At 51.4% G+C, this 27,131-nt stretch overlaps 1 protein-coding gene across 1 annotated transcript in view; it reads right to left on the bottom strand.

Annotated features, from left to right (window-relative positions):
- The window catches only part of CORO2B (coronin 2B), a 126,488-nt gene that overhangs the window by 16,672 nt on the left and 82,685 nt on the right, over positions 1–27,131 (bottom strand). The window contains exon 3 of the mRNA XM_021693938.1: positions 3,227–3,343. Coding sequence (XP_021549613.1) covers positions 3,227–3,343 — 117 coding nt within the window. The remainder of the gene's footprint in view (positions 1–3,226; positions 3,344–27,131) is intronic.

Here is a 27,131-nt window from a genome sequence, read left to right as displayed (position 1 = left end):
ATCCCACTCCCAGCTCCTCGGGGAGGGGCATCCTTGCTGGGAGGTGGGGGTGGGGTGGGAGGGCAGCCTTTGGATAAAGGAGCAGAGGAAAAGCTGCTGAGCTCAGCCTACCAGGGAGAGGGGCCTGCCTCCCCCTCCCTTCTGGGACCACTCTTTCCCCTCTCCTTGAGATGTCAGAAACCTCTCCCTTTCTCTGCAGCTGCTGGCCCTCTGGGAAGGCTTAGGAGCATGAGGCTGGAAGCCCGTAGAGCCCTTCCCTGCCGCCTGCCAACCACCCTCCCTAGCTGCAGCCGAAGCTATAAAAAGCACAGCCATTCAACAATAGGTGACATCACCCAGCGGCGGAAAGAACTGGATTCTGCCAGATGCCAGGGAGAGTTATGGCCCCTACCTCTCCCGCAGGACAGGAGCCCACTGGGAAAGGGCCTGGGTATGTGCCACTGGAACCCTGGAGGGACGGGGTCAGACTCCTAAGGCCCTCCTCAGCTCTGGGGGAGGGGCTGGCATGGGGCCTGGATTTCCCTGGAGGTTTTTCAGGGGTGGGGGATATGGGAAAAGAGCGGGGGAGCAGGGAGGGCTTGCTGGCTCCCTTCAGTGTCCAAGCAGAGGCGGGCAGAGACATGGGGACCTGGGCCAGACCCGCTTCCACAGCTACGCTCCAGCTCCCCAGCCCCCAAGAGGAGCACGGTGCCTGGCACTTGGGTCTGCGGACAGGCCTCCTCACCTGAGCTGGGGAGCTGCAGGCTCCTTCCCCTTCCGTGCCACTCCTCCCAGGCCCTGCTTCGGAGGATGCCTCCCCCCGTGTGCCCTCGGTGGGTGTCTGGGCCGGATCCTGCTCAGAGAAGCCTCAGAGATGTCAATACCGAGTGTCGGATTTGGATCCGAACTGCCAGGCCTGTGTGGCTCTGTGCCTCAGTTCCCTCACCTGGAAACCCAGGACCTTCGGTGAGGTGCTGAGGGGGGCCGGCCCTCCCTGTGCCCCGCCTCCCGGTGGGACCTTGGGCCTCAGGGACCTTCTCCGGGAGGGGCTGCTCCAGCCTGGGGGGCCTGTTATCTCCCTGGCCGTGAGGCCCCGGGGGTATGGAGACCTGACAGGGCTGAGTGGGGGCGGAAGGAGAGCTTAGTTCCTCTCTGACCGAAGACTTAATCTTCTTCTCTCTGGCTTGGGAGGGGGGGGCCGGGCCAGCCCTCCCAGCTGTGCCCCCAGGCCTGCTGTCCTTTCCCTTTGTCTCCCATCCCTGGCAGCCTCGCTCCTCCCTGGGTGTTCCCCTCCTCTTGGCAGAGCCACATCCCAGGGCTGGTTTGACTCGGGGTGTGGGGCGGCGGGGCCCTCCCCCACAGAGCCAGCCGTGACCCCCTGCTCTGGCCTGCTACTCCCCTTCCCTGATCCCTGGGGTGCGCAGTGTTCCCTACATATGTTGAGATCCTGCCCCCTAAGCTGATAGTATTGGGAAGTGGGGCCTCTGGGAGGTGAGGCCTCTGGGAGGTGACTAGGTCATGAGGGTGGAACCCTCAGGAACGGGATTAGTGCCCTTCTCAAGAGAGCCTCCCAAGAGACCCCAGCCCCGGCCGCCACATGGGCATAGGACAAAAAGAAGGCCCTCCCCAGCCATACTGGCACCTGACCTTGGACTTCCGCCTCCAGAACTGGGAGCAATGAACGCCTGCTCTTCACAAGCCGCCCAGCCTGGTATTTTGTTACAGAGGCTTGGGGACCGAGACCCTCCCCCCGGGCCTCCTTCCACCCCTTTTCTGCTAGCAATCCTGCTTCTCCAGGGCCCCGGTTTCTCGAATCTCTCCCCACCCCTACCCCTACCCTTCTGGCAACATGAATCCCACCTCCCTGAGCGCAGGGCCCTCTGAACCACCTCCTTGGTGCAGTGACTTCATTCTGCATGGCACTTCGGTGCGTGGCCTGTCCCTGCCCTTCTACCAGTGGTGTTTCCGGGGCAGGACAGAGACCAGCGGGCGCAGTGTTAGGCACAGACCCCTTTTCCTCCTCACAGCAACTGCCCAAGGCCTGTCTCATCACTGCTGTTACACGGAGGAGCAAAACTGAGGCCCAGAGAGGGCAAGTCATCTGCCCTTAGTCACCCAGCTAGCAAGCGGGCAGGCGGAGATTCAAACCCAGTTGGTGTGCGGGGGTCCGTGTGTGCGAACTGAAGAGAGCCGCTCGCCTAGCGGGGTGGGCGCTGGGCCTAAGGCTTTTCCTGCAGCCACAGCATGGACACCCGGTTTATTAGCCGGGCCCCTGGAGCAACAGGTACCTGACTCACCCCCGGCCGAAGTAAGGTGCTGAGCTAGAACCGGGCAGGGCCGCCCCGGTCAGTGACCCTCCCGCCCTCGCCCTCAGTCTGGCAGAGATTTGGACCAGAGGTGGAGCCAGGGCGGCCAGCGACTCTGAGAGCCCTGGCTTATCTGTCCGTCCCCTCACCAAGCTGCTCACTGCTCCTCTCCTTCCCAGCCCGCTGCCCTGGGGAGAGGGCCAGAGGCTTCCAGCCTGGAGCATGTGGGTTGGTGTCCTGATGAGCCGTGGCTGAGCAGGGGGAGCGGGGCCTGGGCGGCCGGCAGCCCTCCTATACTTCCTAGTGTGGGGCCTTGCCCGGCCCTCAGTGTGGGGGTGGCCGTGGCGGTGAGGACCAACGGCACTCGGTATGAAGCAGCCCCGAGTTGGAGCGTGTCTGCTCCCTCATGGCTGGTGACAGGCACCCAACACCTCAGCAGGCAGAGACAGAGCTGGCTGTGGTCGCTGGCATGCCTCCTTGAGTTCCCTGTACCCTGAAGAGCAGGATGGGCATTTCCTCCACCTGCTGTCTCTCCCGCTGCCCCCTGTGCTCGCCGCACCGACCCCTGCGCCCTGCAGCCTTCCAGCTCCAGCCGCATCCTGCCCAGCCCAGGACAGGGAGGACGGTCTTCTCTTGAGATCACACACATACTGAATCACATACCTAAACTTCGTGTTTTAATTCTCACCTACAAAATCAACACTTCCAAACGACATCACACTAAAGGTGCGAGATCTACCAAATATTCCATGGATTCGCTCTCTCAGTCCTTTTCCTAACTCCCTCCCCATCCTGGGGCTAGCTGGAAGGATGAAACAGGAGACAGAAGAAGGGCAAAGAAGGGAGAAAGAGAGGAGTTTAGGAAGGGAGGCCTCCAGGGGGAGAGCAGGGAGGAGCCCCCTGGGGGTCCACCCTCGTTGGGGAGCACCCCTCCTGCTCACCGATGTGTCCTCTGAGCACGAGGCAATGATGTTGTCAATGAATGGGTTCCACTTGATGTCCAGCACGTTGCCCTGGTGACCACAGACCTTGGGGTAGTTGGGTTCAATCCTGCCAGTCTGCCAAGGAGAAAGAGAGAGAAGAGGTTTAGTTTGATGGTCCTAGGGTGACCCTGAAAGGAGAGCCTTTATTCTGGGCTTCTAAACTGGACTGGAAGGTCCCAGAGGACCTACCATTGTCTTATTCACCTTTGTATCCCTGCCTCAGGCTGGTCCAAATTGTTCCGTGGCTGTGTCCTCCCCGACACCAAATGGTCATGGGGCAGGGGACACAAAGCAGAGCGATAAGGCAGGACCACTGTTGGTCCATATGATGCCTTTGTGCAAATTAGGAAAAGGTACCCCTTCCTCAAGTAAAAAAGTTTGAAGTTAGGATGGTCCTATTCGCCTGAACAACCAAAGCCTAGTGAGCAGCTCACACCTCCAGACACAGGAACGTATGCACTCTCCCCAGTGCCCACCCCCCCCCCCACCCGCCACCCTCCAGGGGAGGAGGCTCCTTCCTGCTGCTCCAGGAGTCAGCAAAGAGGCCTGAGTCTCTGGGTATGAACACTGTCATATGTGTCACTCTGCCTACGCTGTGAACAGTGCGGCTCCCAGATGTGGATGCTTGTTCAGTGAGCATCTTAAACACCTGTACACAGTGCCTTGTGGTTCAAAGCATAGTTTATGGAGGCACACAGGCCTGTGTTTGAATTACAGCTCTGCTACCTTTTAGCGACATGGCCGTGGGAAAGTCAGTGAAGTTCTATGAGCTTCAGTTTCCTCATTTCTGAAATGAGGAGAATAACATCTGCCTCTTAGCCTTTGGTGAAGATTGAATGAGCTAACGCTTAGCAAAGTGCTTCGTGTGGAGATTATCATTACAGTGAATGCTCAATATATGTTAGTAGTATTATTATCATACAGATTAGACAATAACACCTCCTCCAGGAAGTCTTCCCTGATCCTTCAATGGGTGAAGAGCTCCTCCTCTGGGTGCTCATAACATTCTAGGCTTCCTTCTATTACAGGCACCATCATGTGCAATTGCAGCCTGTTTCTATTTGTCTGCAAGCAACTGAGGACAGAATCTGTCTCTTGTCTCTGATTATCCAGCTCCTTACAAGCCTGGCACATGATCTGTGCTAGGTACATGACCTGAAAGATGTCCTTCAAAGGGAATGAATTCCACAAAAGATGAAACAAAGAATGTGGGGGAAGGGGAAGGGAAGGGAAGTCCATGTTTAATGAAGGGAAGGAAAATTACAGGCAGAAGCTGTGTTTCCATCCCCAGGACTTTTTAATACTAGGTTTTTGGGGGCATCAGAGGAAATAGGGAAGATTTTCCCAGTCACTTCCCATCGGCTGATAGTGGGTAGGTCATCGGAGGCACCTCAGGCAGGCCGTCCCTCACCCCCCTTTAGGTCCCTCAACGGACTAATGAAGAAGAGAATCAATTTTTGCAAAGCCTCTGCTTCATGCGCCTTATGCTTCACCAGCATGATGGGGCAAAAGTGATTTCAGAGTGTGTCCTGCTGTAACCTCTCCCCACCCACTTTCTGCTCGCACGTCCAGCAGCTCATTTCCAGACCCTTTGACTTTTTGTGACACAGCAGTGGCCGAGATGGGTAGAGAAGAAACAGATCCAAGATTAAATGGCAATGGTACAGAGGGTGAGAAATGAGGCAACGAAAGGGAGGGGGGGGGAAAAGTATCAGAGGTGTACAAAGGGGAGCTTCACGGACACCATGCATTGTGGGAAAATTACAGAATGGAGGCAAAGGAGATCTGGGGGGCACCACCAGCAGTTAGGAATGGGATTCCCTTTGCCATTCTATGGGGGATGCAGTTAGAACGGGGATACCTTTTCAATTACTTTTGGGCTGTTTGACTGTTTCTTTAAATGAGACTCTAAGCAGAGACTGAGCCACATGTGACCATGGCATCTGTCAGGGTTACACGTGATCTTTTACTCTCACACATCCTGTGATTTAGGTCTGAGGAACTTAAGACCCAGAAAGCTTAAGCCACTTGCCCGAGTTTACCCAGCTGAAAGCAAATCAGGGGTTCCTGCCTAGGGGTGACCCTCAAGGCTGAGCCTTTTGAATCCCACTGCTCATTTGGGCCACCCCTTCTCCTCCAGCCCTGACTTCCAAGGGCAGATAGGCCCTGCCTTGTCTGCTCCCACAGCTCACACACTCTCTGACGGCACCATTCCTTACATTTGATCCCACAGGCTGCATCTGAGTGATCCCTGAGCAAAGCTGTCTGCATTACGCTTTTGGCACCCAGCCCAGCCCAGGCATATCCAAAGGGGCACTGAATCAGTCAATAGGTGGCCATCAGCTAAGAGCAGCTTCTGGACCGAAGCCTAGAGGGACAGGTTAAGCAACATCGCTGGAACCTATTCAGAATGGAGTGAGGTCAGAGCCCTATATTGGGAAGGGAATAAGTCTTTTTAAAGCCGAGAATGATCCTGATGTAATGTATACTCCCAGGCGGACCTTGCCTTACACAATGGATGCATTCCCCAGTAGGGTGGGGAATTACGATTGTCGTGACTAAATCACACTGTTGCTTCTGTGAACGATGACCTCTGTAGTTGTGCAGTGCACAACCTACTTAGCTGTACATGGCAGCCCTCAAGGGAAGAACTCCCTTTCGACCTGGCAACTCTGCTTTTCCTATTTTATACGGTAAGGTTTCACATAACATTTTGTTTGAAAGACAAGTTCCACTACTAAGAAAAAACATCTGAAAACCACTGTTCTATGGAGAAATCAAGTAAATAAAAAAATGTAATTATTAACTCCAGGAAAAAGGTTGTGTAAGAAAGCTAATGTAAATCACAGTGATAATGATATATGTACAATATTTACATAGCTGTAATAACGTAAATCTTGAATATTTATTGAAACAAGAGTTATACTATAACATACTGGGAGCACAGAGGTAGGGAATGTGTGTGTGTGTGTGTGTGTGTGTGTGTGTGTGTGTGTAGTAAGAGGGGAGACTGAGCTGGAAGAGAGCCAGATCCTCATCTTCCATAATAGGAAGTCAACATACAATGTCTAAGATTTTAAAAATCTAGACATGGCGATGAAAGCATGTAATTAAGAAATATGGGGATAAGTGCAATAGGAAACAGCTAAAATCCATGAACAGAACTCCCTTTGGGGATTGTAGGCAAGTGGGGGAGGGACTGAAGTTACAGGCAGTGGTGGGCTGGTAACTGTTTAACTGGGTTTCCAGGAAAAAAAGGCCCCATTTGGAGCATTTGCCAATTTCAGTGGTGTAAATGTTCCCACCATGCTAACTTTGATCTACCAGGTTGCTGTCAGCAACAGTAGAGTCAGGAGAGACTCCCAACAGTCCACAGTCATGTGAGATTTCTACCATGGATATCATAGACACCAGTCACCCGGAGAGCACAGAGAGTAGTCAAGTAACTAGGGAGTGACGAATTGTTAACATTTAGTACCTTTGTTTTTGATGTAATTTATTTAATTGCAAGTTTGCATAACTAATTTTTAATAATTAATACTGTGTACCAATAATTAATAATGTGTACCAGTCGACTTGCAGAAGTCCTAAGAATGTAGCGGCAGGCTCTCCTGAGCTGGTACGAGCAGACTGCAGCATATCACTTAGGCTGTAGGCCTTGTAGCATCACTAGGCAGTGTGAGCTCTGGACCATTACTGCTTTGAGAGGCATAAAAATTAAAGAACAAAGAAATAAAATGCAGGTGCCAGATGTTCTAAAGGAAGCTTGTTCTGTATTTAAAAAAAAATATGAACAATCCTTTCCCCAGACCCCCAGATGCCTCTGTTTTCTATTCCATTTTCTGTATGGGGGTGTGACTTGAGACCAAATCCGGATCTGGTCCATAACTTCTATGCAACACCGCCTTCTCTCACTCACTCTCCTCCTAATTCACACAGCGACACTAACAGCCATCATTAATGTAATCAGACTTCATCCTCATAACAGCTTCATCTTACAGCCGAGGGAGCAGAGGTGTAGAACGTGTCCAGGGAGCAGAGTCAAGGTTTGTCAGTGTTTCATAAGGTTAGGATCACTGCAGAGACGGTCAGTTCACAGTGCCCCAGTGGTAGGGTGTCAGGGGTCCTGGGGTCTATCCTGCCATCTGGTCCTTGAACCTCAAAGACAGCTTCAGCCTCAACAGAGCTGGGGCAGAGATCCTGCTGCCTGGGGTGGGGTGGGGAAGCCCATTCCTTGGTGTCTAGAATCCCGACAGAAATCTTCGTGCTGTTGGTGTGGGCCTTAGCCTGGAGGCCTCAAAGGACAAATCCAAACCCCCTTCAGTGAGACAAACCTGCAACATCAAATGTTGGGGAGCCGCTGTTTCATACCCTGAGCCTTCTCAAGGAGAAGCCCAGTGCTGGGGGTCCGGTCATATCTCAAAAATACCTTGTCTACCAGAAGGCAACTTTGGTAGAGATTGGGACACCGGCCTCTCTGGACCTTCCTGCAAGTGCATTTGATCTAGTTTCTCAAGGACTTTTAAAAGGTTCATAGCCTTTGGCCAATAATTCCACTTGGGGAACTTATCCCAGGGCGATCCACAGAGAAGCACGGGAAGACATTCACTGCTGTGTTATTTATAATAGAGAACAATATAATAAACGCCCAACAAGGGGACAGCGCCAAAATGAATTATGGTACACCGATATTACAGAATATTATGAGGTCACTGAAAATTGTATTTTCAAAGAATACTTAATGACTGGAGAATTGCTCAAGAGCTAATGTTTAGTGAAATAGTCAGAAGCAAGCTATGCACATAAAATGATCCCTATCTATTAAAAAAACACATAGTCTGTGAGAAAATACGTCAAGACGTTAAGAGCGGTGATCTCCGGCTAGTTGGATTTTCACGGTTTCCAATTCTTCCACGATGAACATTTACAATTTGTATCCCAAAGATAGATGTTTTTTTAAAAATTTATTTATTTGACAGACACAGAGAGACAGCAATAGAGGGAATACAAGCAGGGGGAGTGGGAGAGGGAGAAGCAGGCTTCCCGCTGAGCAAGGAGCCCGATGCGGGACTCGATCCCAGGACCCTGGGATCATGACCTGAGCCGAAGGCAGACGCTGAACGACTGAGCCACCCAGGCGCCCCCAAAGATAGATGTTATTAAAAATACACACATGCCCATTCTGCAGCTCTGACTGAAAGATATTCCTCTCTGGCTCTGGTCAAGGAGGTCCTAAAGAAGTGAGGGGCAGACTGGTGTCCACCAGATGTTTAGGTTTCAGAGCTTTGCGGGGGGGAACATAAGTATGTTTGCTCACACAGCTTCTCTACTCCCTTGTTACCCCACGAATGGTTTGGGGGAAAACAAGCTCCCTGAAATGGAATAAAATTGTATAATTGACTGCAAGCAGGTTTCTGAGTGTGCCAAGGCCAGGCCCTCCCTGGGAAAGGCGGCCCAGGGGAGCGGCGGCTGCCCTGGGCCTCCGTCGAGGCTCTATCTGAACCCAGTGAACTGACTGAGGATCAGAGAGTTTCAAAACAACCCGCACTGCAGCTTCAGCCTCTTAGAATTTCCCGCTGTGGCAAAGCTGAATTTTGTACACAGAAGCAAAACATTTCTTACCTGGGGAATCAGCTCAGGGCTGCAAGGACAGACTCTGAGCTGGAGGGAGGGTTGCCAGGCCGGAATTCACCTCAGCGGCCGAGTGACCTTGTACATGGCCCCTGGTCTCTCGGGGTTTCCCAGATTCCTACACTCTGGGCTATCACCTTTCCTGCTTCTTCATGGCTGCCCTTTTAACCGTATGAAGCCAGGCTGGGCTGCAGCCAGAGCCCCTTGCCTCTGGTACCAGGACAGAATGTGCAGAGTCACATCAAGACAGTGATCGGAAAGACGCGGGATGGCCATACTCATGATGACAATGACGATGACAAAGATGGCAAGAACAGATCAGTGGACAAGTGCTCACAAGCCCCCAAGCCTCGTGCTGAGCAATTTATGTATGTTATTTTATTTAAATCTTGTTAACAACCCTACAAAGCTTCACAAAATGCTTCTAACCCTCCAGGACCAATCCATTTTAGGGATAAGAAGACTGAGCTCCTGGGCTGCCATGCTGAAGGTGAGGAGCTAGGAGGCTGGAGGCCCCTCTGCTCTGCCACTTCCTGTCTCCCACCGGAGGTGAGACACTTGCTAATGCGGGAGAAAAGTGGTCATCGATCACAAGTAGGACCTCAGAAGTTCTCGGGAGTTTCTCAGGACTGGCTGGCTGGCAACTCTGAACTTGCTCTCGGAGAACCCCATTCCCTCACACAGTCTCTCCCTTCTCCCCGGTGATTCTCAAACTTGGCTACATTTTAGAATCACCTGGGAAGTTTAAAAAAATCCAATGCCCTGGTTGCGCCCCTCTTGATTTAATCGCCATGACTGGGACCGGGGAGCCAGACAGACATCAGTATTTTTTCAAGATCCCCAAGTATTCCAATGGGCAACGAAGTTTGGGAGTTCTAATGGTGGTGTTCCGAGCTTTGGTGGGGGGAGCCATTTTTGGCCACCCGGTCATCACGCTCGTGCTCTGCGCTGTCCCATGCCCCCCAGACCACCCCATTCGGCTGCTTGCAGTCTTCTCTCTCCTCCAGATGGAAGATGATACTAACAGAGAGAGAGTCATCATAAAATGGGAAGCGTAGTCCTTCTCAAGGCCCCTGTGTCACGGCCCTGGGCCTGACGGAAGCCTGGTCCTCAACTCACAGCCCTTGACACTCCACAAAGCAGTTCCACGTATGTGTAACTCAATGAGCATCGCTCAGGGAAGGTGCGACTGGACAAAGGAAGACAGTCGTTCCTGGTCACCACACCTGAAATGATAGCCAGGACGTCTGTGCAGGTTCGGGGCCCTGAGTGCCACGATGGCTTTCTCAGCGCAGGTAAAACTCCTAAACTCGGTGTGTCCCTCACCCCAAGTGCGGGAGCCCCCCCAGAGTATACCCGATTTGCCAGTGACAGTCCCCAACACACTTGCTCGTGCATAGACATTTATACACATGTGCACACACGACCCACGTGGCCATTTGTGTCCAGGCCTCTGACTCTGCTCCTTCCCTCCTCCATCCCGATCAGAATGCACCAGTCTCATGTCCCATAGTTCGGGCCCTGATCTCCTCGGCCAGTTAGTCCAATAAACAAAAGCCTTCTAAGGAGGACACTGGGGGATAACGGGTCAGTCTGTTCCTGCTTGAAGTTCATCTATGCGGGTACCGACAGGAGCCTTTAGAGAGCCTTCTGGCCCCCAGGTAACTCTCCTGGGTTTTCAGACTCTCAGGCAGTCTGGGAGGAGATCTATTTTGGATGGAGGGCTTTACTCATGCTAGAGCTTGCAGGATTGCTCTGCGGGATTCCTGAAGTGGGTCCCCGATTTGTCCGTTTGCCTCTAGTGTCCGCCCTCTTCAATTCTTTCCTCGATTCATCTTCTGTACTGTCACCTAGAGTCCACCTCTGCTGCAGTAACTCCCCCACTCCATAAGATTCAATGGCTCCCTATTGCTTAGATTTGAAAAGCTGAACTCCTTATTCAGACATCAGAGCCGTTGTAGTCCAGCTTGGTCCTGCTTCGACAGAATCCCTCACCCCACTGCTGATGCCACACCATGGCTTTGCACACACCTCCGTGCCCCCGCCTCCAATGCTCCTGCTACCTAGATGACTTTTGTTCCTGGTTCATCCCTGCCACAAGGCTGTGAGCACCATGAGGTCAGTGACCTTGATAAAGGCATGGCTGGGACCTCATTCAGGGCCCAGCTCGTAGCAAGAGCTCAAGCTAGGTGAATGACTGCCACCCAATTTCCCACCTCTGGGCCTTTGCTCATGCTGTTCCCTTAGCCTGGACTCCCCTTCCCATCCCTAACACCTAGAAAATATCATCCAAAGACTAGACAAATGCTCTCTCCCATCCCTGTGCTGGGAGATAATTCTGGAATCTCTCTTGTGACCTTGAGAAACTACATCTGGGGCTGAGCTTCAGGGGTAGATGCGGAGTCAAAGGGCAGAGTGTGGGAAAGGGGCTGTGAATGCTCTCAAGTTAGACATCCAGACGGAGACCAGCACATGGCGGGACCTCAGAAAGCCTCCTAACCCCACGACTTCCTGTTGTGATTTTCCCCTCATTCTTTCATCTTTGTGTTTTTCAAGATGAAAAGGGTTTGCTGACTTTTCCAGTTAAGATCCCTGGTGTATTTGTATGTGTGTATGTGTGCATGGGCAGAGGGAGTGGGAAAAGGCTCAGCGGGGGTGGGAGGGTTGGGGGGCTGGAGAGAAGGTGTTGTTTGGGGAACAGCTGAGAGGAATCCTGTTTCTTCGGGTATTTCAGCTCTGGGAGACACACTCACTTCTTCCAGGCTCCAGGAAGAACAGGTGATGGGGCCACCTTTGTCCACGGTCCTAGGCAGTATCCTTTTGCAGACCCCATGAGAAGAGATAAGAAGCTCCCTGGGTCTGGGATAGGAAGATGTTGAGTGACAGTGAGGGTGTGTGTGTGTGTGTGTGTGTGTGTGTGTGTTGGGGAGGGGGCTTCCTGGGACCTCAGAGTTCATGCCTGTCTCTGCAGTTCCCTGATTACTGGCCCCTTTTATAAAGCCCTATGCTAAAATACATAAAGAAGATAAGAAAACTCCAAACTGACAAATCTAATGGGATGTCCTGGCGGGGGGGGGGGGGGGGGGGTGCCCTTGGCGGCTACTAATCTACTGGGGGAAACAGACAATTGGTGGGCTGTGCTTTGGTGGGGGAAATGTGGGGAAAGGGGAGGTAATGGGAGCACAGAGGAGGGAAAGTACTGGAGACTCTGAAATTAGGAAGGCCTTCCCAGAGGAGGTGCCAAAGATCCAAAGGAATGATAATACATAGCCAGGGATAGCATGGGAGATGCTTAAGACACAGAAAGACCAGCGCCTGCAAAGCCCCGGGTATATCTGGAAAGCGAAGTAAGTGGAGAGAGACAAGGCCACAGAGGAAGGCCTAGACACACAGTTGAGGAAGTTGCTGGTCTTGAGAAGGAGTCTGGACTCTACCCCATGGCAATGGGAGCCTTTGATGGTTTAATGCAGGAGAATGGGCTGCAGGGGGACCCAGGTGTGCCCAGCAATTCCTGCAGAGCAAGAACTATGTTATATATACTCAGGGAGCTGAGGGGCTGGAGCAGGGACCCCCAGCCCAGGGAGCATGTTTCCTGGTATCCCAGGCCTTAAGTGTGATGGGGGACAGGGTGTGGGGAGAGACCGCAGAGGGAAGGAGATTCTCCAGCATCCCAGGCCCCCCATCACTTCCCAGTGTCCCACAATAGAGAAGGGGTGTGTGGGCAGAAACCCCTAAATGTAACCTGTTGGGACCGTGAAAGAATTGGCAAAAATACAAAAAAAATTACACACGACAAAAATATAAAACATACAAAAATACAACATACAAGACAGCATCTATGCAAATTGGGAAAGACTTAATTTTGTTTTACAGTGAATAGAAAAGCAATTTCTAGTCCAGGCAGAAAATCGAAAGAAAAAGCGTGCTCACACACGCTCTCAAGGTCAAGGGGAGCACCAAGCCCTCCCTCCTGCCCCCCACCACAGAGCCTGGCTCTCCCGGCAGGTGGGGAGCCCGGGGGACACATGGCCTGGGCCACTGTGGGGTCGGCCACAGGCTCTGCTATGTCTCCCCACTTCTTGGCCCCAAACAGGCCTCATCCTGCGTGCACCTTCCAGAGCCTGGTTGGTGCCTCTCCCCAGGGGCCCTGCCACAGAGAGGGCCCTAATGGAAACCCACCTCAAATGGGAGCAGCCTGGGGAGGGATGGAGGCCTGGATGGGCCTGAGGGGCAACCTAGTCAAGGTCAGGAGCAGCTCCCGGGTCAGTCCTCTGCTTTCTGGCCCAGAGGCCTGAACACCTGATACACCAAGGGCCATCTCAACAAAGACCCCCACCCCCCAGGCCTTCTTGTGTTTTCCAGGGATATTGCCAAGAATATAAAAATCACTTGCACTTGCTGCCTGGGCCACAGAAGGAGAGAGAAAGGGAGCCCCTCTGGCCTGAGGCTCTTACTGAGACACCCCTGCGTATGTCTCCCGCAGCTTGAAAGGAAGCTCCTTCGGGGTTACTGTTTTTGTCCAGTCCCCCCAGGGTCCGGGGGACACCATTGAACCTCCATCCCAGTTAGAAGGCCAGTAGCCTGGGGGTCAGCGCACTTGGACTTATGTCACTCCTGCTGCTCACTGGCTGGTAGCCTGGGACAAGTTCCCGCCTCTCTGGGCCTCAGTCTCTCCTTCAGAACAGTGGGGGCATTCTGGAGGGCCCCAGATAACAAACCCATGGTACACCTGTCACCCCGGGGCTCCTGTCTCTACAGCAGGCTTTGCTAATGGCTCACTGCCTCCTGCCTGAGCCCCGCACTCCTTCTTGGCGATCAGCAAGAGGACGTCTGAATGTCTGCCCCGGGCCACGTGACCCTCTAGAGCCCTGACAGCTGTTCGCCAAGCCCCAGAGATGCGGGGCAGCTCTCAGCACTCAGAGAGGACGCCTGAGGCCTCTGGTAAGTTAATCCCCACAAATGCCTTCACATCTGCCCCTTCCAGACCCACTGTGCCCACACCCCCCTACCCCCCCAGGTGCTCCAGCAGCCTTCCAATTGGTCTCCTGGGTGCTTGGCTCCTCCGGAACCCCAGTGTGAGGTCAGCATTCCATAATTATCACTCTCATTGTACAGCCCCTCCGGAACCTTCCATGGGTATAACCATTTGTAGGAATTTGGGCTGTTGGATATCCAAGTTCCTTTCCTGATTTGGGGAACTGATGGGATGCAGCTCCTCACCTTGCATCACAAGAGCTGAAGTGGGGCTCCTCCAACCCAGAGTTCTCTGGGGGCCAAGGAGGGACGCCTGACTGGACATGGCCAATACTTCCCACCCAAGATGGCCAACGACTGACTTAACTTCCTGCTCTGGGCCCTCAGGGCTGACTTAGTGCTTCTCTGTGTTCCAAGTCTGGCCCTTCACCGCCCCCAGCCCCTTGAATCCGTGAAGGCCCCCAATCCCTGTCTGCTTACGAGGACCAGGGTGACCTCTGTTGTTAGTAACCAGGAATCCTGACTGAGGCATCTGCCTTGTCCCTACCTCCTCAAGCTATCTGCTTGGCTTTTGGGGGCTCACATCCTGATCCACCTGCCCTCCCCTAACCTTACTCACCAGTTTGTCCAGCTCTATTGGGGTCATACTTCTCAGATCTGTCAAGAGACAGGCCCTATGTTAAACGTTATGTCTCAGGTTCTAATAAAACACAGAAATCTCCTGAAATTCCAAAATTTTGATGACCACACCTTATCTCAGACTGCTTCTCACATCTGGAAGAAACACAGAACTTCTTTGCTGGATCATGGGTGTCCTGACCCTTGGTTGGGGAAAATATGGTCCCCAAATCAGAGGACTCCCCACTGGCCCATGACTGCCTCACTGCCCATCCCCACATTCCTCAGGACACCCATCCTTAGAAGAATCTGTTCTGGACCCTCTGTAAGCCCTACCATCCTTCAGGAGCCACCTTGACTCCTGTTCCTGCTGAGACATCTTGTTTGACTCTTCCACATCTTGTGACTGTCCCCTTCCATCAGCTTCACAAGCCTGTCCCCCCATGAACCACCACTGGTGATAATGTTGGCTGCCATTTCCTGAGGGCCTTCCAAGTGTCACACCTGAAACCAAGTGTTATTTCAATTAATTATCACAAGAACCTTATGAAGTACATATCATCATTGTGGCCATTTTACAGATGAGGAAACCAAAGCTCAGAGAGATTAATTAATACAGTGGCAAGGCCAGGACTCAAGCCTCAGTCTGCATGACTTCTGAATTAGGACGTAAGTTACGCAAGGCCTGGTGCTTGGTCTTGGTCTCTGCTGTAACCTGAATGCCTGCAATTGTGCCCGACCAATGACAGGATCTCAGTAAATTTTTACTGAGTGCTATAAACTGTCTGAGTGAGAATAATGTTACAAACTCTGGGCCAAATCAGATCTCCTGTATAGTTGCATGGGTTGTGCACTGCACAACTCAAAGGAGGTACCATTCACAAGGTGTATAGTCTTCTGTGGTTCTCTAACCTCGATGCTGCCCTGCTTCTCAATTTAGCATTACCTTGTATTGTTTGCTTTCTTTCATGGATGTTGGTTGTCTTCCCCAAGAGATTATCAGCACCCTCATTGTTTTTTTTTTTTTTTTAATATAGGCTCCACACTCAACATGGAGCCCAACACAGGGCTTGAACTCACGACCCCGAGATCAAGACCTGAGATGAAGTGTTGGATGCTCAACCAACTGAGCCAGCCAGGCGCGCCATCAGCACCTTCATCTTAGATGAGACAATCATGGAGGGTTCTCAGCAGAGTATGGGACCCAAGGAAACCTACAAAGTATAAAACATGCTTCTTATGCCCTCTGGCCCTAAACACAATGTCAGTCTATATTCAGGATCAAATAATCCCCCAACCACATGCTGCCAGTTGCCCAGATGCTGCTTTTGTCAGCAGTGGGAGGGGATCGTAGGGCACTGTTCACACTCCCCAGAGCTGGGCCACTCCTCTGCTTCGTCTCTTTGGAATTTTCCCCCGAGAGAGCCCACCATCCATCAAGAGCATGCAGACTCTGCAGGGACCCAATGCCTGACATCTTCATGGCCAAGTCTCAGCCCCAGGCTGGCACTGTCCACATGGAAGCTGCGGAACCCGAAGGCAGGGCGGGGGACCTGTGGCTCACCCCTTGGCCTCGGTCCATCAGGGATATCTAAGAGGCCATCAGGGATATCTAAGAGGCTGCGCCACCTCAGAGGCAATGACCCTGGGACATCAATGGCCTTGAAAGCCCCCTTTAAATGGAAGGTGAGCAACTCACTTCTTAGATGCCGCCCCCACCCCATCTCAAGCCTTCTCTCACTGTATCTGCTGAAGCCGGATGGTCCTCGGCGGCTGGGTGGTGGGTGAAGGGATGTACCGCATGCCCTCCGGGCTCCTGGAGCTAGTATCTGGCTCTGGCTCTGCGCACACCAATGAGTGAGCAAGTCCCTTCCTCCCGGGACTTCAGTTTCCTTCAGGAGACAATAAACATAAGCCCCTCCGCACAGCCCTGGCACCAAATACGCACTCAATAAACCTCACTTATCATTATTATCTACAAAATAGGGGTCCGTGTCCCCACCTGCCCCTGTGTTCTGCACCCAGGACCACCGCCCCCCCCCACTCCGCTCAGTGCCTCTGGGCTGCCTCTCTTCCGTCCATCGGTGCGCTCTCCACGGGTGGGACAGGCGCCTAACCCAAGCTGCAAACCCAGCCCAGCACAGCCCCTGCACAGGTGCTCAGAAGTGTCTGTGGGACGGAGCTGAGACATCGGGGCCCTTCCAGCTCTGACTGACTGTGGTTATAAATTGAACCTCCACCCATTTGCTCATCCAACACAGACAGGGACCCTCCCTGGGCTTGGCACTGGCCGCCTAGAATGGAAATCCACCCCCCACCCCCACCCCGCCACAACCCTTTGAATGTGAGCTCCATGACATTCTGTTTTGGTCACGGCTACCTGGCACAGTGCTGAGAATAGGATAGACTCTCAATAAGTTTTTATTGAATGGATGTATGAGTGCGAAGCAGGTGACCTTTTGCAAAAGATCCATACCCTCCCTTATCCGCGCATAGGGCCTGGTCAGGGACTGGCTCTTACCGACGAGGAGCAGAGCTGGGCTGCCAGAGGGGGTGGGGCGGGGAGCACATCCCCTGGTAGGCCTGCTACCGGGCCTCTAGCCAGATCCATTATCTTTCCCGTGACCTGGGGCTACTCTAATTCTCAAACAATAAATGGGACATGAGGCCTGGTCTATGTTGAACAGCAACAGATGTAGCCGTGAAGGCTGGGGGCTGGGAGTGCAGTGCCTGCGTGTCTGGGGACCCCCATAGGACACAGTGTGGGCAGCTCCTCTGAGCTCGGTCCTGGCTGCCCACCTGCCAATCCCTGGGACCCCATCCGTTGGTTGTCCCCTGGCCCCCAAGGCCACCTTCTGGGGGCTCTGGGTGAGAGAAGGAAGAGAGGGCTCCCATCAGCACAGAAATTGGGGCTTTCTCGTCCGCCAGAGCCCACACCCTGTACCGCGGAGCCCGAGGCCATGCCTGGCTCAGCCTGGGTGGGAAGGGGGCTCTAACCTACCCAGGGTTGCAGCATGAGCTAGCAGCCAGCAGCATGCATGCTAAGTAGCTCTCCTGGGGATGTCACGTACACAGTAAGCCTCAGTCAGAAAGGGACAGCGGCACCTGGGGTACAAGGGGGCATTTATCCTTGCTATTCAAGTGGTCCCCTTAACCTCTGTCTCCCTAATCCTGACAGCTGAAGAAAAAGACCTCCAGCTAGATTGGTCCTAGGAAGTCGAAAGCCAAGGCAGGCCAGGAAGAGAACATACTGCTTGAATTCAGGGGTCCTCCCTTGGAGTGTCTGTGCAGCTCACAGTGACTCCCTAATTATGGCCCTTATCCATAGATGGGGAGGCTTGTAGCCACGTTGGCCACTCCCCAGACAGACAGACAGACAGACAGACACACACACACAGCTGATTGGATCAGAATGAACATTAATTAAAGCTGAGCCAATCAGATTTGGATTCACACCCCCTCCTTCATATACAGCTGATTGGACCAGGATGAACATCTAATTCAAATTGAGCCAATCAGAGTACCTGACCACTGCATTGAAAGTTGTTACTACCACTTCACCCTCCCCCATTCCTGTCCCTTTCTCTAATTTTTTTCCTAGCATTACCTTCTATTATACTCAACAACCTACTCTATTGTCTGTCTCCTGCACTGGACCATGGGCCCCAGGAAGGCCAGGATTTTTATCTGTTTTGTTTCCTGTTGGGTCCCTAGTTCTTCCAACAGTACCCGGCACATAGTAGGTGCTCAGCAAAAATTGGTTGACTGAATGAATTCTCTCTTCCAGGAGATGTAGTCATAACTCACATTTAATGAGCACCTACTGAGTTTGTGTTTTCTAAGTACTTTAAGTATGTGTTAACTTGTTATTTCCCTTTTATAAATGACTTGTCTAAGGTGACATGGGAGGCAGGATTCAAAGCTGTCTTGCAGGAGCTGGATGGATCTAAGTGTATAATTCTATTAGTGATATTGGTTTTATGGTTTGCAAACACATTTATAAACATGGTACCTGAGTTCTCCCCTCTCCCCTGGGGGAGGTACTAGTTTCCTAATTTTAGAGATGAGAGAACGGAGGCCTAGAAAGTTTCATTGACTTGTTCAAGGTCACAAAGCAAAAAAGTAGCAGAGCTGAAAGCAGGACCTCGGACTTCACACCTTCCCCCGAGCCCCACCTCTTTTCAGACACCAAGGCATCTCTCCTGTGTCTAGAAAGTGCTATTCCTGCCCTCAGAAATGTACTCTTTCCCTGGGAAAATCAGCTCGAGGAAGGGACAGATTTGCAGGCCCAAGCAGAGGCTGGATGGGCTGAAGAAGGAGAATTAACACAAGCTTGTTTTCCTCCAGGTACTGTGAAAGCCTCATAAAGGAATGACAGCAAAGCAGAAGGCAGACATTGGAAGGGGAATCCAGAGCACATGGAAGGTGGGGGGTACAAACAGTCCAGTTCCTGCTGGATCAGAAGTATTTCTGCCATCATGGCTGCCTTCTTCAGATTACCTTCTGCTCTATTTCCCAATTAATGTATGGCTCATAGAGCGGAGAACAATACTGTACTTCCAGCCTGTGGTCTGACCAGCACAAAAGGAAGGGGGAAGCTTTCTTAACTCTAAAATCTTACCGGTTTATAAAAAGATCACTGACCCTTAAGTTGACTCATACCTGAAACTCCACCATTAGGGATTCATTCCTTTGGTACTACACCTTGCTGCTTTTAACATATAAATACTACTGAGGAGTGCATAGTGGTGGGAGATGTTGTTGGTCACTGACAACTCATCTGAGTGCGCTTTGGGAACTTTCCTTGAGGCAGATCTGAGGGGAAAGAACTAAGCATACTGGTTGGAAGTGTGGAGAAGGGGAGATGAGAATGAATGAAGTGGCCGGGGTCAGTGCAAACTCTTAACCTCAGACTTTGGCTGATGAGGTCATTGACCATCCCCGAGTTTAGTGATCTTCACGCTGTGTCCCACAGAAGAGCTCCTACCGATGAGCCTCTCTGGTGGCCAGAGTCCCTGCCTCTCCACCCCACCATCAGTATGAAACCCAGAGAAGGGAGGGCACTTGCTCAAGTCACCCTGTGAGTCCGTGAACAACGGCTATGCCCAGGGCCACACCCAGGTCTGCAGACACTCAGGTTCAGTGCCCAGTACCCCCCTTCCCCCCACCCTGGCCGTCAGTTCTGGAGGCTCTGCTTGTGGGAAGGGGGCAGTAAGGGGTCACCTGAGGATGGTTCACGGGGTTCATTCCCAGCTTACAGACACTGGTGGGGCATTCTGCCTACCTCTCCTGCCTTATGGCACATATGTGCAGGGGATACCCCCCACTTCGTCTCTGGAAGCTCCAGCAGGGAGCTCTCAGATCGCAAAGGGTTGCTTCCCATCTGGAAAGCCTTGCGGGGCCGAGGACAGTGTAGTGGCCAAGCAGGGAAGCTGTGCTACTGCGATTCCACCAGCAGAGGGCGGTGGCTGCACTGCTCTCAGCCGCACCCAGAACTCTGTAGAGTGTGGGAGGAAATTCCACAGACCAGCTCTTCCTAAGGTTGGGGTTCCCGACTCACATTCCAGCTGACTCGAATGCTCCCAGTCAACTGTAGCTCACTATTGTGCTCAATTCGCTAGAAAATACTTCTTTATATTGAGATGAAAATTCACCTCCTTGTGTGTCTTGCCGTAAGTGCCTAGCTCTGCTTCTGGAGTCACACAAAGTCAACCACTTTTTTATTTGCCAGCTCTTGGGAGTTGGAGTCTCTGTCCGAGTTGGCCATCCACAGTGCTGTGTGACTTTGGGCAAGACACTTTCCTTCTCTGGGTCTTTATTCCTTACCTATAAGACAAGGGAATGGACCCTGATAAATCCCAAGGCTCCTTCCAGTTCTGACCTTCCCAATAACGTCCCTTTCATGGTTACTGCGGAAGGGCAGGAGAGGGGACACCGCACCCTCAACTTCTTGGCTTGGGTTTCCAGCATTCACAATGGCTCCCGGGTACTCCTTCACCACCCTCCACACCACAGCCTGTTCTTAGTCCCTTTCCTTTGGAGTTTGGGTTCTCCTAGCTGCTCCTCACCCACCTCTACCTGAGCTCATCGTCAATCAGGCGACCCCGACACCTTCCACTAAGTGCATCTGACTCAAGCCACAGGTCACTGAGCTCACATTCCACCTGTGGTCCCAGAATGCCTGGCCATTCGGTGGGGAGCAGGGAGGACGGGTTCATGGGTGGCAGGTCCCCACCTCAGAACCTGGTTTGTTGCCTTGATCGATCTTATTCCCTTTGCACCTCTCCCCGGGCCACTGTTCTTTCTGGACCAGCATTCTTTCTGGTTCTAGTGGTGCCTTTCCTTCTCACTTCCAAAGCTGAGTCACTGCACCATTTGCGGCTTCTCTTGAGAGTCAGATGATTACACATACTCAAAGAAGACAACTTGAAGACTTCCAAAAGTATACACCACACACACACACACACACACACCCCAACTCCAAATTACCAAGTGGTTCTGTTTTCCCCGGAGATAATCTTACTATTTTTCGCGTAAGTCTTCCCCAAGGTACACTCAGTGACTAAGTGGAGTAGGGTCCTTTCATCCCTCCCTATTTGCTATCCCTGTGGATCCCCCATCACACATTCCTGGGCTTCTGAAAAAGTCAGGCATAGTCAGAATTCTGTGAGTGAGCATCATCCGCCTGCCCTGTCCCCATTCCCCCTCAGAACACTACCTATCACTGTAAAGCACTTTAACTCTGGGATGTGTGTGAGGCAGCCTCCAAGGTGGCCCCCTGCAATCTCCACCTCCTGGCAGACACACCTCATGTAGTCCCCTCCCAAGTTTTACCAGGGTTTTGCTCTGTGATGCTAATGGGATGTGGTGAGAGCTATAAAAGCTTGTGGTCTCTGCCTGGGGCCCTTCCTCTCTTGGATTGCCACTCAGGGGAAGCCAGCTGCCATGAGTGAGGACATTTAGCCTATGGAGGGACCCGGGTGGCAAGGAATTAGGGCCTCCAGCCAACAGCTATGTGAGTGAGCTTGGAAACCTATGTGCCCCAGTTGAGCCTTCAGATGACTGCAGCCCAGCTGAAAGCCTCTGAGCAACCTCCTGAGAGATCCTGAGCCAGATCTCCCCAGCTAAGTTCTGGGGTAATTTCTTAAGCAACAGTAGAAAACGAATACAAAAACTAATGATTCTAAACGTTTTTACTTTACCTTCTTGGTCCCTATCCAGTTCCCTATAATGGTTATCTGTAATAAACACAACCTTTTTATTAGCAGGAAAACTGTCAGGGATTTCTTTATTGAGCCCTCCAACCACCTTGGAACGATCTCTCCGGTGAGTTCATATTTGTTTCTGGCCCAGGGGCATCAAATCATAGCTAGCTCAGAGATAACCTTGCTCTTTGTTCTCAAAGGAAGTGGGGCCACCCAGTAGTATACCAAAAGTAGGGGCAACCACAGGACTGCGTTTCTTGTTAGTGCTCCTGGCTCTGGCCCACTCCCGCCTTTATGCAAAGTGCTGCAATTTCTTTCAGAGAACACATCCCCCTCACTGCATGAAACAAATCTACCACACTCTTCACAGCCACCCCCACTTTGCCCTGACCAGAGAGAGGCCCTGTTGCCCATTTGCAGATAAGCAAATATGCCAGCAAATGAGCCATGGTCCAAATGTGGACAAGATAACCTGCTTCTCAAGGTCAAATCCTGTCTCAGCTTTTCTAAGGGATGTGTTATCATGTGTATTTCTTGGCTTAGCTCAAGTAAGAGGCAACCTTGAGCCTGAATGGCTTCCACTGCACCTAGGTAAAAACTCACACTCCTTCGTATGATCTCCAGGTTCTGGGTCATCTAGCCCCTGCCTAACTGTCCATCTCTCCTGCATCTCTTCTCTCCTGCTCACCCACGATGCCCTACATTGGTCTTCTTTGCTGCCTCAGGCCTTAACACATGCTGTTCCCTCTTGCAAAGACATTCTTCCCTGTGGTCTTTACATAACTGGCTCCTTCCCATCAAGTTTTCAGAGAGGTCTTTCTTAACCATCTTATCTAATATATCCCTCCCAAGTCTCTATCACATCACTGAGCTGGGCTTTTTTTTTTTTTCCACAGCACTCACTGTCTGAAATAATCTTAATGACTACTTTGTTCCCTTGTTTATTGTTGGTCTCCCCGACTGGCCCACACAGCTCCTGAGAACAGGAACCTTGTCTGCATATCTGTCTGTACTGTTTGAGTGATCCAGAAGGTTCTCTGACCTCCAGTAGCTCCCTTTGCTGCTGTCCCTCCCTGCCCGCTGCAGATTGCCAAGTCAACGTATTCAGTGGGGCAGATGACCCAGGCCATGTTGCTGACCGAGGCTTAGCATATGTCAATGACTACTGACCTTTTGACCCACATCATCCAGGTTTCTTTTGGTTCTATCACTTTCCAGTTGTGTGGCTTTGGGTAAGTTACCTACCTGTCCTGTGATTCAGTTTCCTCCTCTGTAGCACGGGACAGCCCCTGTTTCATAGGGTTGCAGTGAGCATTCCATTAAGACATGGAACAGTCCCTGGCCCATGGGATGGGCTCAACAGGTGTAAGAAATTGTTCTTGTAACAACCTTTTCAGATAGGATTTATTACCTCTAGTTTATAAATAAGAAAACCAAGGCTTTCGGGTCTAATAGCTTAGCTAGGAAGTAGCTGAGTCAGGATTCTAAGCCCCAAAGCCCATGACTTCATGGCCACGTATTCCAATTCTTTTTACAGAGATGGAACTAACTGGTCTGAATTCTCTCCCCTTTCCCAGCAACTGCATCCTAACACATACAGGACTAGCTTTTTCTGTGTTCCTCCAGCATGAGGCAGTGCCCACACCACCACAGTCTCCAGTGTGCTCTCCCATCTCACGGATGGGGCAAACTGAGGCTGAGAAGGGGCATGTGGGTGAGCAGAGAAGCCCAGGGCAAACCCGGTTTCGTGATGCCAAGGTCACTGGGTACTGCTTCCAGACACCCATTCAGGCTGCTCCTTCATGCGGGGGAATGGCTGCAGGTGGCTGAGCTGGGATCTTCCAGAAGCCTCTGTCTTGTCCCCAGGACCTCACTCATCACGTCCCTCTGCCAGGGCCTTACATTCAAAACTCATAGTCCAGCAGACATCGGGCTTTGGCCAAGACTTGTCACCATCTTGAGCCTCAAAATGTTTCCTGGTCCCCAAAGATCCTGGTCCAGTATCCTGGCAGAACCCTGGGTGTTGGGAATAGAAGGATGAGTGCGCATTGTCCCTGGCCCTGAGGAGCCCAGCGGGTATAACAGCAACAGGTGTGAACACAGAACGAGGTCAGCCACATGGCAGGCACGGGTGTGAGCACAGTCTGGTGGCCGCATGGTGGCTCTGGGGAGCTTCCCCTAGGTAGTACCCTGAAGCTGTGTGGGAAGGAGGGAGAAGGGCACGGGGTAGGAAAGACCAGGACCAGCTCTGGAGTGGGATGGGGGTTGGATGTGGAGGGTGGCGAGATTCTGTGGAGCCAGGACAGGTGTGGGCTTCACCGGGAAAGGGAGGGGAGGCCTGGGGAACTTTCAGAGTGGGAGACGGCCCATGCAAGTGGGAGAGAGTCGGGAGGGGCAAGGCTGGGGAGAGGGACACCCAGTGCCCATTTGCCAACGGCCTCCCTCTGGCAGGTGCAGACTAGCCCTTCCCCTAGGACTGCAGGTCCTCTCACCGTCCTGAAGAGGAGCGAGAATCATAACTCTCCCGAGGTCACACAGCTAGTTTCTGGCAGTGCCAAGATTTGAACTCAAGTCTATCAGACTAGACACCTGTGTATATATATGTATGTGTATATTTATATACATATAAATTACATACAAAAATCATAAATGTATACATAAAAATTTTTATTTATTTATTTATGTAAGCTCAAGGAGGGGACTGCAATATTATCAATAAAATTGACAATGCAGAAGCCCCCTGTCTACCACTCTGGGCCAGCACAAAACTCCCTCGACCCCTTCCTTACCGTTTCCCCAGCCCCAGCCCTCCACCTTGCTGCCCACTCCAGCTGTCCAGGAAGAGGTCATTCAGAGAAGGAGGGAAGTCCCTTCTCTCTTTTTTTGTTTTTAAAGGTTTTATTTCTCTATTTATTTGACAGAGAGAGAGAGTACAAGCAGAGGGAGAAGCAGGTTCCCCGCTGAGCAAGGAGCCCGATGCAGGACTCGATCCCGGGACCCCGAGAACATGACCTGAGCTGAAGGCAGACACTTAACTGACTGAGCCACCCAGGCATCCCAGGGAAGTCCCTTCTCAGCTCACTTCCCTTTCTTTGTCTGGGGCTCTGCTAGGAGGGGTCAGCTAGGCAGGAGCAGGAGACAGAGAAAGGACGGAAGAAAGGAAATCCCCACCAGCTGTCAGGGAAGAGGGTATCTCTTGGAAATGCTGCTGCGCTTCCCGGGTCCTGTAGAAGCTCAGAGCGCTGGGGGTTGGGGAGAAGCTCAGAATGCCGGCGGTGGGGGGTGGGGGGGAGTTGAGGGAGGCTGTCATCCTTTGTCTTCTTTCACCTGAGCACCACCTCACCCACTTCATGTCCTGACATCTGGGTTCCCCTCTACTTCTTCTTCTTCCCCCCCCTTTTTTTTTAAAGATTTATTTATTTATTTGAGAGAGAGAGAGAGAGAGAGCACTGGGAGGGGCAGAGGTAGAGGGAGGGGAGAGAATCTCAAGCAGACTCCCCGTTGAGTGTGGAGCCCGACGCAGGGCTTGATCCCATAGTCCTGAGATCATGACCCGAGCCAGAACCAAGAGTCAGAAGCTTAACCGAATGAGCCACCCAGGCGGCCCTCCCCTCTACTTCTAAGGCCAGTGTGACACCTTGGGCAGGGCACTAAGTGGCCTGGGGCCTCATTCTTGGTATTCGTACATCTGAGCATCATGTGATGGCACAGGACGTGGCACGTCCTGTGCCAGCCCCACAGAATGTCTCTAAGGAATTCTCTGTCTGAAGCCCCTTCCCTGCCTCAAACAAATAGGGCACCCAGCGTTGGCAAGTAGAGTATGCTATTGATAGTAGAATCTGGGTGATGGTCTCTGCAAAACTAGTTAAACTTTAAGGAATGTTTGCAAAGTTTCATAACAAAATGTTGGTGGGAGAAAGCTATCTTTCTCAACTCCAAGTATATACTGGGTAAGCATGTGATGTAGGGTCATCAAAGTTAGGAATAAGACACCACTATTGGGAGCGCCTGGGTGCCTCAGTCATTAAGTGTCTGCCTTTGGCTTAGGTCATGATCCCAGGATCCTGGGATCAAGCCCCACATCGGGTTCCCGGCTCAGCGGGAAGCCTGCTTCTCCCTCTACCCCTCCCCCTGCTTGTGTTCCCTCTCTCGCTGTGTCTGTCTCTGTCAAATAAATAAATAAATAAAATCTTAAAAAAAAAAAAGACACCACTATTGCTTAACACTTTCCTGGAGGTGCTATCTAATGTAATCAGAAAAGAAAAGGTATACCAGAAAATTGTAAGTAAAGAGGTGAAACTTGCAAATGATAAGACAGTATCCCCAGAACACCTAACAGAAAACACTGAAAAAGTACTATCAACAATTAGTGAATTCAGTAACATGGTGAGATAAAAAATTAACATAGGATAACCAATGGCTTTCCAATAGACAGTCACCAATTCACGGATATAATGGGAAAAGGGCCCTGTATACAATACCCACAGCAAAGCAGTAAATGCAGATAACAAGAAATGCGTAAGATCTGTATGGAGAAAATTTTTAGCTTACTACAAAAGGACACAAAAGACCAGAACAAGTCAACTGCAGTCATAAACTCAACATCATAGGATTGTCCACTCTCTTTAATTTTTCCTAGGCATTGAACATAATCCCAATAAAAAGAAGAGGGTCTCGTTTTGTATCTATATAAACAGATTCTAAAATTAAATACTAAAATAACAAACAAGAAGAGGCAGCCAGTGTTTGAGAAAATGATGAATGATGACCAGCCTTATAGATATTAAAACACATTACAGGGCGCCTGGGTGGCTCAGTCATTGGGCGTCTGCCTTGGGCTCAGGTCATGGTCCCAGGGTCCTGGGATCGAGCCCCGCATCGGGCTCCCTGCTCGGCAGGAAGCCTGCTTCTCCCTCTCCCACTCCCCCTGCTTGTGTTCCTGCTCTCGCTATAAATAAAATCTTTAAAAAAAAAAAAAACACATTATAAAGCCTTAGTAACACAGCATTGTCGTACTAGTATATGAATAGAGAGATCAGTAGAAAAGATTGGACGGTCCATAAATAAACCCAAATACATCCAGAAATGCTGAATGTAGCAAAGACTGCATCTCAAATCAGATGATCTGAAAGACGGAGGGCTCACTAAGTCGTATTAAGACAACCAGAGGGCCATGTAGAAAAACAAATAAGATGAATCTATACATCATACTTTATGTCAAAGGAAATTTAAATGTATCAAAGATTTGAATATAAAAATGAAATTATAAAAGTACTGGGAGGCATAGTGAGAAAACTACTGTACAACATCGGAGAACGGAAGGCTTTTCTAACCATGGCTCACGATCCAGAGGGAGAGACTGGTAAATTAGACTTCCTGAGATTTAAAAGAAGGAATCTGCATTGCAAAAAACACCATTTGAAAGGTACAGTTGC

The sequence above is a fragment of the Neomonachus schauinslandi genome, chromosome 9, assembly GCF_002201575.2.
Source record: "Neomonachus schauinslandi chromosome 9, ASM220157v2, whole genome shotgun sequence".
Lineage (NCBI taxonomy): Eukaryota > Metazoa > Chordata > Mammalia > Carnivora > Phocidae > Neomonachus > Neomonachus schauinslandi.
Note: the sequence above shows the minus strand (reverse complement) of the source record. Positions and strands in the feature narration are given on the sequence as shown.